The sequence below is a fragment of the Mixophyes fleayi genome, chromosome 12, assembly GCF_038048845.1.
Source record: "Mixophyes fleayi isolate aMixFle1 chromosome 12, aMixFle1.hap1, whole genome shotgun sequence".
In the NCBI taxonomy this organism is placed as follows: Eukaryota; Metazoa; Chordata; class Amphibia; order Anura; family Limnodynastidae; genus Mixophyes; species Mixophyes fleayi.
The window spans coordinates 29872011-29884338 of NC_134413.1; the positions used below are offsets into that span (position 1 = coordinate 29872011).

Consider the following 12328-nt stretch of genomic DNA (forward strand, 5'->3'; position numbering starts at 1 on the left):
TTTCATAAATTATAAAAATGAATGACTTGACAAGTGGATACTTGCGATAGAAATTCTGTACAGTGAAAGGTTTATTTTTATATAAATGTATACAGTTTTATACGTTTACAATCTAAATTATTTATATACAAGTATAGGCTTGCCTTGAATTCACATTTGTAATATATACATTTATCAGAATGAAAAATACAAATATTTAAATTTCATTTGGTCTCCATGGTCTTTTTTTTTCCCACCAAGATAGAAGTGCATTGAAATGTATGTTCTAAAATACCTAACACTTAATTCATACAATCAATAATCATAGCCAGCCACACATTTCTACCTGAAGCCTAAGTCATCATTACGCAGCCAATGTGTACATCTGTCCGAGGAAACTTTAGGAAGAAAAAAAAATTATATTAAGCATTTACATTGAGTTTAGATTTGAGTTATATTAAACAGATTATAGAACATATAGAATATGATTTTAAGATTACACTAGAACAAAAGAAAATACATTTCTTAACACTCCCATTCAGTGCCTGGAAACTATTTGTTGGTGCCCAAAAAAATTCATCATGTCAAAAGGCTTACTTACATTGAAGAGCATGTCTTCTACCAAGATCATTGTGTACCTGTAAAACTGGCTTCTCTCCCCCTTGGGCCACATTCTCCTACACCATCGGACACCCACACAGGAAGACCTGGTTGTAGAACTGGCTGCTGCTACCACAGGGTCAAAAGTTACATCTCAGTGAACACACTGCATAAGTTACGCGTTGGGGGGTATTGTGAGTACCTGCAGCCAGTTCTGTACATCAGGTCTGTGTGTGTGTGAAAAAAAAGCAATCGGAGATCCCAGTTACCCCCACTAGTACGTGGGGTAACCCTAGTTGAAGGCAGACATGTCCTATCACCACCCATGCTATGAGCCACTAGACTGGCATCTGGAATATTTAGTTAACTGATTTAAGTTTGCTGAAGCTAGGAAGTGGAATCCACACCCTTTGAGTGAATAAGACACAAATATATTTTCTCATTTATTTTTGGTTGATTGAATTTTGTGACTAACTTTTTTACTCAACTTTCACAGTCCTTCATATGGTGTCCACAATTACAGGAATAATCTCAAGAGAGTTGAATTTGTGAGTAAATACTTTACATTGTGTTACTCTTTTCATCACCAGCAGGGTGCAGCAGTGAACTTAAAATACAGAACATTAGTAGACATTGATTCCTATGGAGGTAAATAGGTTTGCAGCCTAATATCTATAGCCTGTGCACTTTTAGTCCTTAGAATTCCCCAGCAGACATGTTGGTGAAAAAGAATTTATCCATTTACATTCTTTCTCCTCCTGAATGACCGTCCGTTAGAAAGCACAGCAAGAATTTATTGCTTAATGATACTCAAAGCCAACATTTTAAAAGTCATTACAAAACTAAAAATCTTTATCTATGGGGGGTATTCAATTGTTAGCGTTAACGGAAAAAAACGAGCGCTCAAAAAATATTACCGTTTATACGGTAATATTGCGCGAGAAAAGCGTTAATACGGTAGTTTACTCAGGGAGCTGCGAGCTGAAATTCCGCGAGTAATTACCGTATTAACGCTAAGATTTTTTGAGCGCCCGTTTTTTTTTTTCCGTTAACGCTAACAATTGAATACCCCCCTTAAAATGCTGATAGGTTTTGCCACTGATATTGTATGAAACGTGTTGCGTGCTAGCATGCTGTATCCATGATAGTGGAGGGAACATCACTAATTGAATTCCCCCAGGTAAGTCATCACTTTTCTATAAGACAAGAAGTGGTCAGGTAATTTACATAAAAAACACAGTTCATGGTGAACTGATAACAGTATAAAATTACGATCAATTTAATAGTGTCAATAGCTTAAAATGAAATTAGAATGTGCCCTCCCAACACCTAAAATTAGAAACACCAATTAGATTCGAAGTTGTGATTTAATATAATTTCATAAAATTAAAGTGCTGTTTTCTGCAACGTTTCTCTAAAATACTTATGAATTATTTCATACCCCACATATTTTGTATTAGTTTCAACAGGGTGTAAAAAGGCTAAAAGTGGACATGTCTCCTACAACAGCAGCCATTCTGTGGCCTGAACTATTTAGCCATCAATTCATTAGGAGCGTTCTCATGAACTTTGGCTCAGCAGACACATTGGCTGCCTCCCTATTATGATACTGGTCCATTCTAATCACTGCTTGATGTATTATATACAAAAATGAACCACTATGGCCTCATAAGGAACTGAAATAAGAAACAATAATCCACAAATATAAGTTCTCTAAGTCCTAGGCTCATGGCTCTAGGTATCCTGTGCTTTAGCAGTGTATGGTGAACGTTTGCTGACAAGTTTCTTGTCCTTAGGAAGCAGCAGTTAGCAGCAGATAATACAGAGCGACACGCATGGTTGGTGCCCCAGGTACTAGCTTGGAACTATAATGCCAGTCGCTGTCTGCGGCACAAGGATGCACGCAGGGTCCTGGAGCTCGTCTGCTTCTCTCAGGGTTTCAGATCCAAGCACTAGTCGTTCCAGGTCCACCAACAAATTCTATTGAGAAAGAAAAATATTTTATTCAAAAGTCCTCATGTTTACATCTGCGCTCCGATATACAGACTGATTATTTCACAGCAATGGGTGTTCTGGGGTCTGTCAACACGACAAAAGCAAACCAACATCAGAACCACTCCAATGATTAGCTCCCCACCCCCCTTAAAAAGTAACCCTGAGTAAACACTAATTAAAAAACGAAACAATTGACATTTTATAACATTCATTAAATAAACAGATATCATCTTTGTCCACTTACAACAATCTCCAGGCAGTAGGAATACATACCGATGTCCAGTTATACTCTTGAAGCCTGCATATATGATCCTCAATCTCCTTGTGCCGTATAAGACCCATGCCAACCAGGCGTCGGAGTATAAACGCAAACAGTTCCCACTGTAACGCAGAACAAACCTCTATTACATTCCCATCTCACTGCAGGCCAAGACAATCCTCCACTGACCTACATGTGTTCAGTGCCATATACACAGATCAGCTTACATGTCTGACAAGAGTACAACGTAAAAACACAGCTATGTATAAATGCCATGTACTTTGCCGGGTTATACCTGAATGAAAATAAAGTGTATATGGTATATACATTTGTTGACACCTTTTCACTTCATTTATTGTATGATCTTCATCTCATATTGAGGTACATTTGGAAGCATCAATTTGATATGTGCCCCAGGTTACTCTGTGCTCCACCTACTAAATATCTATGTGCTTCCTGCTTGGTTGTTCCATCCCTGCCCTGGTCACATCTGTGGTCACAGCGGATGAGCAGGAGAATGACAACAGCAAGATGCTGTCACCCTAGGTCAATCACACCTTACTAGTGAGGACTACAATGTTGATTGTGTTATTTGGCCTTTGATAAACCAGGTGATGAAACACTACAACTGCTCACCTCACACTGAGTGTTCACAGGAACGCAAGGAGCAGCACTGCTTACACTCACGTGTATGAGCCTGTGTCATTCACTCCACTTCTCTCTCTAACATACATCACTCTAACCAATTAATCTCACCTCATGTGTCCGAACATCTGTAATATAAGCAATATTCTTGTGACTAAACATTAGCTGTACGGGGACTGGAACCCTGAAGTCTTTCTCCCAGACTACAAGCAATGTTGTTAGAAGGTGTCTTATTTCCTCCCTCTTCCTGATCTGCTCTTCATGTACAGTAGTGAAATCCAGCAATGGGACTCGGTCAGACACTGCAGATTGAACAACATTCAGTTTAGGGCAAAGTCCATGTACATGGGATTTATGGACGGGCCATGTCCAGATACTGCCTCACCCTTACCCAAAAGAGAAGCCAGCTCCACAGTACACTTTGCAAGGTGATGTTCTGCTGAAGGGGTAATATACTGTAATAATGCAAAAACAAATGTATACATATTTGTGTGCAAGATATATGTTTGCATATATTGGATTACAAATACGCTGAAACTCATATTTTAACACAAATTTCTGACAAAATAACATTAAATAGTAATTTAAGTATTCACTTTCTTTTTGAATAAATTAAACACACATTCCACTATCGTTACAATTATTTTGAGCCTGACCCTTAATCACTAAGGGCTAGATTTACTAAGCTGCGGGTTTGAAAAAGTGGGGATGTTGCCTATAGCAACCAATCAGATTCTAGCTGTCATTTTGTAGAAGGTACTAAATAAATGAAAGCTAGAATCTGATTGGTTGCTATAGGCAACAGCCCCACTTTTTCAAACCCGCAGCTTTGTAAATCTAGCCCTAAGGGTCCATATTAATTCACCAACATTGACAGTGCCACACAATACAATACTTACATTCCTGCAATTTAGAGTTTCAGAGAGACGCTCAAGAAACCTCTTAAGCTGTATACTCTGCACTCCCTCCTCTTCATCACGCGGCCCCACTGCGATACTCAGGACATCCTACCAAAAACATGTACAATTCAATACAACGCTGTGGTATAGGCAGCTTCTGCACACCACCAGAAATGTGTACCATATACTACAATATATAGCAAAATTCAGGATTTATAAACAAGGTTTATAAGGTAGGAAAACAGGGAAAATGTGCTGAAGAGCTCTTGTTATTGAGACCTTGCAACACCAGAAATACATGTATACATATCGTAAGGCCAAGAGCAAGATTCGGTCACACTGGTTTAGTTCGAGATATAGAGCCTGATTGGAGGATTTCCATCTCTCAGACTCGATCACTCTTAGCATGGGGAGAGAGCCACGTGCATTCTAGCTTTAACCTTAACTTTACCATTAACTTTAGCTTTATCAAGGCTATACTGATGTACTGTACGGTTACTTTTTTGACATCAGAAAACATGAAGCAGGTCATCACATTCAATGTGTGACCCTCACAGAATGCTACCGGATATATTACTTTTTTGAGGTGTTACTGTATATCCCTTTGGTATGTGGGTGAGGGAAAGCAAGTGTGGTTCTTATGCTATCTGTAAACTTTGATGTGTTGTTTGTTTCTTTGTTTTTGTCTGTCTGTAAAAACCAAATAAAAATGTATCAGATTTAAAATATATAGATAAAAACAAAGGAAAAATGTCAGCATTCAACTTTCTCTTCCCATTTTGCCTTATGGACATGGTAGAAAAACATAGCCTAAAATTTACAACATGCCCCACTCTCTGCTCCCCTACTCCTATAGAATGTAAGCACGAGCTGGGCTGCTCTCCTGGGGGAATATTTACTAAACCTTGGGTTAAAAAAAAAAAAAAAAAAAAGATGTTGCCTATAGCAACCAATCAGATTCTAGCAGACACTTTGTAGAATGTACTAAATAAATAACTAGAATCTGATTGGTTGCTATAGGAAACGTCTCCACTTTTTCATGTAAACTTACTGTCTGTATTAATTTTATTATTTACTGTTGTACAATAAAGTTATGTTGATATTTTGTTGGAAAAGAGAAGGACCCAGTCTCCGCACCTAGTTCTTGGTATGGACACTATAGCACATAGTGACATGTTGCGAACATTTCATCTATTTTTACATTTGCGTGTGTGGAGGAGCCTCTCAGTGATACACTACTACAGTCTCTTACATTTGTAAAGAGAACATCCCCACTCAGCTGCTGCAGCGACAGCCCATGCATTGTCACTTACCATTTTACATGAAAAAGCTAAATGCTGAATTGAAGTGGTAGTAATTGTAGAATATATAGTAACAGAGAAATGAGCAGGTGGAAAAGGTTTGCTCCTAGGAAAGAATGAAACTCCCCCAGGAACTTAACCAAGCCTCTATTTCAGATATGAAATGCTTCACATTAAATGTAGAGAGTTTCCCTGTGTTGTGGGGTATTGTGATGCATAGATTTATAGAATAAAGCTACTGTATATAGTTCTCATGCTTGGTGGAATGTCTGGTGAACCAGGTACCTAGACTTCACTAATCGCAGACACCTACCTTTATTTCTGTGATGAGTCTGGAGGGGAGCGTTACTTTGTGCTCACAACCTTTCCGGCATCCTTTTCTCACATCCTCACAGTTCACGGATGACACCACGCTCTGTGACTTCACCATGCGAGTGAAAGTGGCTGTCACTTCCCTTTTGATTAATGCTGCGATGGATAAAATAATATTACAATACTGACAATACTGCATGAAGATGCATCTGAATAGTGATTGAGTTACCAGAAATGTTGGAATTCAGCCATGTGCTGGCCTTCTCAGTCGCCAGAGATACTGCAATGTCTTCAGCGCTACTCAGGACCTAGTATGAAAAGAGCATTTTATAGATACATGTAAAAGATCTGAGACTGGGCTGCTGTGACATCACTGTCCCTGTGTATGAATCACCCGACCCACACTGTGTCTTTCTACACAGTAAGTCTGCCTGGTTGTTTGGTAGTAACAGCCTGCTGCAGAGGAGCGAGAGTGTATGCCCAGTAATAAACAAACAGTCTCTGATAGATATGTCATAGTGGCATTACTAACCCTCTATCTAGCCTGATGCCACTTTTAGATGACACACAGAGAATAATATCATAAAGAAAAGACAGACAATTCACTATAATTAAGAATTCTGGTTTCATCCGAAAACCCCCTACTAAGGGTTTTCCAGGCATTTTTTGGCCAAAATCTTATTGCCAGAAAGTATTCAGCAACCTTCCAAACTCTCTGCTTTACCAAGTTCTCACTCCCAACCTTCACCTGGCAACTTATTCTCTGTTCCCTGAGATACTGCCTCCACCCCTCCCCCTCTCTCCCATTCTCCCCCTGACCCCCTCTCAAGCAGGAATCCTCTGTAGCCAATACCATGGTATCCTGTCCCCTCTCTCCTGGCACTGTTTGGAGACCTCTATCCTGACCACTGACCCTCAGTTTTTTTTTAGAGGAACATTGGGAACATTCACAAACATGTATAATTACAATCTGTAGAGGTGAACAGCACATGACGCAATGAGCTGATCACTATGACATTTGCAGTGCAATTATTTAAGGAGCACGAATTTAAATGTGAGGCAACAGTTCATTTTTAGAGGGGGGGAAATAGGTGAACAGAGCAGGCGGGGAAACGTTTTCTGGATGTGAAAAAAATAATATCCAGCAATAACACAGAATTCCCCCAATAAATAATGAGAACTGGACCTACCCATAACTGATATGTATATAAATATTACAAAATCTACCCACACATGAAGATATCTCCTCCGGTAACAGGACTCGGACAGCCTCTGGAGCTGCCTTCTTGCAGTATCTAGATATAGAGGAATAGGAAAATTTGATTACTCCCAAACAACTATAATTTGAACTTTGACCACTTGATATACTACATTTATACAGTTACTCAATTAATCCCCTAATCCTAAATCTCACATACCACAGGTTAGTCAGACTTTCCATGTCAACTCCATCACTGCCACGCTGATCTCTCTGTGGATGCCGTTATAGAGAACCTATTGTGTGTAAACATACCCTTTATGTACATATGCCCAACACTAGCAATATGCCTGAAACACAACTCATGGACAGACGCTCTAGGGCAGGTGGAGAACGGTGGTGTAAACTGCACTACATACACGACATGAGGAAATGCTGTGGGGTACAGCATACTATAGTAACATCCGACTAGGCCCATTTATGGCTGTGTAACAGAACAAACATCAGCACGGGGAGGAGGGTGCAACAAACTCGCATCTCAGGTGTGAAAATTATTATTACTAAAAACCTGTCAAATATTAGATGACACTAATTTTTAGTGCCTGCCAAACAAGTGGATTTGATACTCAAAATGTATTTTTTTTATTAACTTGAGAGACGTGGTTGTTCAGGCAGTTTATTATTATTATTTACAAACTTCTGTCTTCGATGTTTTCCATGCAACATTCTGATCACTATGTAAGTACACAAACAAGCACGCAGTTTGTCATATGCAAGGTCACTGAGGGATGACCGGCATTCTGCATTACCCTTATTCCAGGGCTCTGCTTTCCTCACATCACAAACACTGATGGCACCTGTGAGCAAGGATAGTGCAGAATGCAGAGGCACCGAGCGCTATGTAAAAGAAGTGTCATCTAAAACATCTACATTACTAAAGTCAGGAGATATTTCATACATTTGCTGATTTTCTATTGTTTTACACTTTGCCTTGAAATATGTCAGGTACAATAGGAATCGGTCTGACCATGTATGACACTAGCTTACTCTTGTGCTTCCTGCAGAGCCTGCCGTCCATCCTCGCAGAGCTTGACACATACACTGTCCAGCAGCTTCCTGTGGCTTGCACTGTCCTGTGTCACCTTATCCTGCAGGACGACCTCTGCTCTTCTCACAAGATCTGCCACCAGAGTAGCCCTGCAGTTAACAAGCACCGATTGTAATATTTCATCCTGCAATGTCATCACCACACTCCCCAGGTACTAGAGAGACACAGCCATAGTACAATACCTCATTCCACAGCTTTATATGCCACACAAACACCATATCTGCCCCATAGTTCCTGACATTGTCCCAGGTCTTTAGCCTATACATAGTCACTGCGTCTTTGGCCTATATATAGTCATGGTACCTGACTGACCAATAGTATAAAGAATAGAGCTACCTATAGTTTTGCAAGCTATACCATACTACAATCACTCACTTTATGTGCTTGACACAGTTGGATCCGATCCGTTCAGCCACAAATTCCACTGTTCTGCGTAGGGAGGGAGGCTGGTTATGGAAGAACGCTTGTTCCAGCTCGGCCTGTGGAAACAATCCAGATAAAAAGCCTTTGCCAAATTCGGGCACTGATCCAAACTACACCAGTTATTCCATGTAGTTTATAATAAGTGTACAAAACATGCTGGCGGCTCTGCACTACATAAAGTAAGGGTTAAATAATGTTCCGCAGTCCAAAATACCTGGACAATTTTGCTAGGCTTGTATTTTATGACGCATTACACAAACTTTGTTAGACTACATAGAAGTAGATAATGGAGCCATCATCAGAGCGGTCATAGAATAATAGTAACTGAAACATCAAGGATTAATGTGTGAATATATCTTACAGGTTTAATTATGAAATTAATTTTTATCATCAACGTTACTTTATATAGACCCAGCATATTCTGTAACGCTTTACAATAAGGAACAAACAGTAATAAAACAATACTGGGTAATACAGTGAGGGTAAGAGGGCCCTGCTCGCTAGATTACAATCTTTATGATGAATTGTGAAACATGCTGGGGCATGGAATGTTTGTTAAGACAACATACAACAGAACAAGCCATTTTACCTGAAGCTTTTTCTGTGATAAAGTGGGTTTTGGCATCAGGGGCTCTGCAGCAGTGGGAGTGATTTTTCTTAAAAAACCACCGTTCTTTGCGCCACAACCAGCCACAAAAGAGATTAGCAACTTCCGCAGTTCTCCTGCAAATTGCAAACATTTGAGTTACAGACTAAGTTAAAAGGTGCAAACACACCCATAGTGTCATCCAGGAAATGCTCAGAAGCTGGGTAGAATTCACTGCGAGATTAAAAGGCAGAGGCACAAACCTTAGAAATCATTGTCTCCTTGGATGCTATCTATGGCCGGAGCCTCCTTCCCCAAACTACACGTTTCACTAAAATATATACACAACAGCTCCAGCTGGACTCCCCTTTAGAAAGGGGACATTAAGTCATACACAGGAAGCCCTATCAGAATCATGCTTGAAGGTTTAGCTCCAAGGAGCTGGGCGGTACATAGAAAATACTCAATTCAAAAACCCAAGGCACCATAGTACTGTTAACACAGGAAATTGTCATAGCTACAAAGTTTACCCAAAAGAATAGCTTTCTGAGTCAAATGTCACCTTACATCCTCAGCATCAGTGTTTGCACTCAAGTTAAAGACCATACAACTGTGGGGTAAGAGGCTGATATTGCCTCACAAGGACTGTAATAAGAAACTATTCTACACTAGCTCATTACATCAAGAGATCTGATGTCACACTGAACTCTGAGCCTGAGAAACAGAGGACTGCAGACAAGATGCGGAAAACCAGAGCAGAGTGGGTCTGTGAGGAAGACATGGTGACACCAGAAAAAAACAAAATAGAGCTTGAGCATGAAATAAAATAAAACCTGTAGGTATAAAGTTGGAAACAAAATCATGGCATGAAAGAGAGGGAGGAAAAGAAACAGACAAGTGCCACAGCAATAGGGCAAACCAATTTAAGTGGCAATCATAAGGCTTATAGCCCCCACATTAGACGACCATTTAAATACTGATAGTGCAAGATGATAGCTGGGTAGGATTCAACACATCAACATGGTGGAAGCTGTCTGCCGGTGAAGAAAACCAAGTGGGGCCGGAAGAAACTGTTTAGAAGAAGGGGCAATTATACCAATACCTACTGAAGTAAGACTGGGATATAATGAGACATTGTGGCTGCATTCTAAAATTGTTTCCGCACAACAGTGCAGCTGGGATTAGAACGGCACCAAAGGGAAACAAAAGCATCAGGGAGCAGCTAAGTGGATGAGGCATCACAGCTCAAGGGCAAGAAAAATAGGCTCTGGTAAAGTAGTAGGCTATGACACTAAACAAATACAATTGCTGCAAAAGCATGTGACCTCAATGGTGATTGTAGCGTCAAGGGCTCACACAAGCCCGCCCTTGCTAGATGTAAACCCCTCTACCTGGAAGGTGAGTGCATCTAACTTTAACTGCATTTTAATGGTGTTTAAAGCATATAGGTCAGTGTAGGACCTGCATATAATAAGGTGCCCTTGACATTGGGATGCAGGCTTAAATGTTTTGATCAAAATATAAACGAATACCTCATGTTTTCATTTTGCTAGATACACACAGATATGCAGTGTAAAAGATAAGCGCTGACAACTGTCTTTTTGTTCAATGGTGATTGTGCCTGCTAATTAAACTCAAAGGGCCAACATAACAGGCCATTGCATAATGCCTAGGTATATAGCTGTCAAAGGATGAGGATATATACGTTTATTAATCCCAGTTGGATGGTCTCTAACCCATGGTGCTGTTGAGAAAATTGCATTAGAGAATAATAACCCTACATTATATACAGATGGAAAAACATAAGAGGGTGATTGCCTCTTTTCTGAATTATCTATAAAATGGTTTAGAACCAGAATGTTTAAATACAATGACTTACCAATGTAAGGACAACAGCTGTATAGAAGTTGTTGATCCACCAAAGGCACACAATCCTAAAGCAAGGGGGAAACAAAAAGTAAAATATTTTCTTATTGAGTGGTTGCCTTCTTATACTCCACAAATAGTGGTTAAAATGATAGATTATGATGTAACCAGTCTTATGAGCAGTGTCCTCCCTACCCTTGTTTTCATGTCTGTATGGATGTCCCTGTTTTATGTCTGTCTGGTTTCCCTATGGTCATGCGCTGCAAAGCCCTGTGCTGCCTTACAAATCAATAATAACAACATTGCCATTCAGTAACCATTACTGAAGTTTAATACGTTAACCGTACCTGATTAATTCAACCACTGACAATGTATGATCATTAACATTTCTCATTTGTAAGTAAAACGCACACCAATAAGTGAGCATTGATTTGACATGATTTCAGAATCTCTTCCTCCTCCCATACAACTATTTTTTCCCTCTAAAGTGGATTTTTAAACACATTTTTAACCAGTTGGGGGTATGAACTGTGTTTCATAGAGGATAATTTGACAGCACAATCTTCCCACATCCGTATGACAGAAGTATCACACGGCTACTTAGTTGATAGAGCCCCCAGAAGGCACAATCTAACTCTGACTGCTGCATGCCTTTATTCCCTCCCTACAGGTATCACATGCAGCCCCTACAGTCCTCACACTTGCTGAATCACAGTCACAGACTAACATGTCATTAAAGCCAGTTCTGAATGACGCTTTCGAAAGAGGGGGCAATGAAAGAGACGATCTGGCCAAAGAATGAGACACCCAGGTTGATTGGTCTACCAAGCAACCTGATATGCATATCAGAACAGTCTGCAAATGAACAACGCCTACACTTCTACTTCTGTGACTTTCCATAGAATCCAAGATATAAGCAGAGTCAAGGGTAAGAATCAGAAGTGAAATAGCCACGGAACCACCAGTACAACAACGCCTACACCCCTACTAGTGTGACTTTCCACAGAATCCAAGATAAAAGTCATAAGAAGTGGATCAGCCATGGAACCATCAGCACATTAGTGAGACACATGCTCCAGGTCCAAATATGTTGCACAGCAATAAGGGGTTAATTTGTGATATAGCAGCGACCCCAACTGCTCTGTTTTAGAAAACCA

At 40.0% G+C, this 12328-nt stretch overlaps 1 protein-coding gene across 1 annotated transcript in view; it reads right to left on the reverse strand.

Moving 5' to 3' along the window:
* Nucleotides 1–53: 53 nt before the first annotated feature.
* Nucleotides 54–12328, reverse strand: part of CDAN1 (codanin 1) — a 49210-nt gene continuing 36935 nt past the window's right edge. Inside the window, exons 17-28 of the mRNA XM_075193275.1 lie at nucleotides 11185–11239; nucleotides 9309–9442; nucleotides 8672–8775; nucleotides 8236–8385; nucleotides 7222–7285; nucleotides 6220–6298; nucleotides 5992–6146; nucleotides 4378–4485; nucleotides 3870–3933; nucleotides 3590–3780; nucleotides 2848–2955; nucleotides 54–2559 (exon numbers count right to left, since the gene is read on the reverse strand). Of these exons, the coding sequence (XP_075049376.1) occupies nucleotides 2434–2559; nucleotides 2848–2955; nucleotides 3590–3780; nucleotides 3870–3933; nucleotides 4378–4485; nucleotides 5992–6146; nucleotides 6220–6298; nucleotides 7222–7285; nucleotides 8236–8385; nucleotides 8672–8775; nucleotides 9309–9442; nucleotides 11185–11239 (1338 nt within the window). The 3' untranslated portion in view covers nucleotides 54–2433. The remainder of the gene's footprint in view (nucleotides 2560–2847; nucleotides 2956–3589; nucleotides 3781–3869; nucleotides 3934–4377; nucleotides 4486–5991; nucleotides 6147–6219; nucleotides 6299–7221; nucleotides 7286–8235; nucleotides 8386–8671; nucleotides 8776–9308; nucleotides 9443–11184; nucleotides 11240–12328) is intronic.